Source organism: Egretta garzetta, unplaced genomic scaffold (assembly GCF_000687185.1).
Source record: "Egretta garzetta isolate BGI_Z169 unplaced genomic scaffold, ASM68718v1 scaffold991, whole genome shotgun sequence".
Classification (NCBI taxonomy): domain Eukaryota; kingdom Metazoa; phylum Chordata; class Aves; order Pelecaniformes; family Ardeidae; genus Egretta; species Egretta garzetta.
In genome coordinates this window covers 36909-37751 of record NW_009258558.1, presented here as the reverse complement: position 1 = coordinate 37751, position 843 = coordinate 36909, and the positions used below count along the sequence as shown (strand labels likewise).

Here is an 843-nt window from a genome sequence, read left to right as displayed (position 1 = left end):
GAAGGACGCCGGAGCCATCCCGTGCATCCCATCTCTCCCGCCAGGAGCTTCCCCCAGCACCTTCCCCACCGCCCCCCGGTCCCTCGAGTGCTCTCACCGACCTCCACTTGCTGGCAGATCTGTATCAGCTTGGCCATCTGGTTCTCCAGTTCACTGTTGCGTTTCACCAGGTTGGTGAGATTCGTCTCCAGGGTTTGCTGCGAGCCCAAGAAGTGGGAGAGGAGGAAGAGAAAAAAACCAAGACGATCAGTAACGCCGGGGGACGGTCCCCAGCCCCCCGTCAGCAGCTGACACCATTTGCCACCCAACGCCCTGCCCGAGGGGGCAACAACCTGGATAGCTCTGGGCAGGGGCTCTCAAGATTTTTGGCAGCTCCTGCCCACGCCGGTGGTTGTGCTCAGCCCAAGACGGGGCAGGCACCGAGCCTGGCACCGCGGTGGCCCCCAGGAGGTCACCACCCGGAGGGGACGGTGTGGGCGTCTGCCCTTCGCGGCTCCCTCCCGCAGGCAGTTTGAGGCGCCGGGGTGGGTTGGGTTCCTGCAGCAAAGCTGAGTTTCTCCCGCGTTCCCTGGAAAACCTTACTGGTAGCCGGAAAAACACCCGGAGTATCTAAGTTTCTCAAAAATGTTCTCATCCCACTCACAAGGTGGGAGAGACCGAACGTGCCGCTCCCCGCCTCTCTCCTAGGGAAGAAGCCGGGCAGCCCAGCGCTGCCAAAACCCGGCCAGGTCCGGCCGTTCCCCCCCTCCACGTCCCACCTTTAGGGCTTAGGGAACAAGGAGCTGCTCCCAGCCAGGGAGCCTGCCCGCTCCGAGGGCATCGCTGCTCCCTCCCATCCTCTGC

General features: G+C 63.6%; 1 protein-coding gene across 1 annotated transcript in view; it reads right to left on the bottom strand.

Annotated features, from left to right (window-relative positions):
* LOC104134407 (probable E3 ubiquitin-protein ligase MID2) overlaps window positions 1–843 on the bottom strand; it is a gene marked incomplete at its 5' end in the record, with an annotated part of 56963 nt that overhangs the window by 21389 nt on the left and 34731 nt on the right. The window contains one exon of the mRNA XM_009647943.1: window positions 70–197. Within this exon, the coding sequence (XP_009646238.1) occupies window positions 70–197 (128 nt within the window). The remainder of the gene's footprint in view (window positions 1–69; window positions 198–843) is intronic.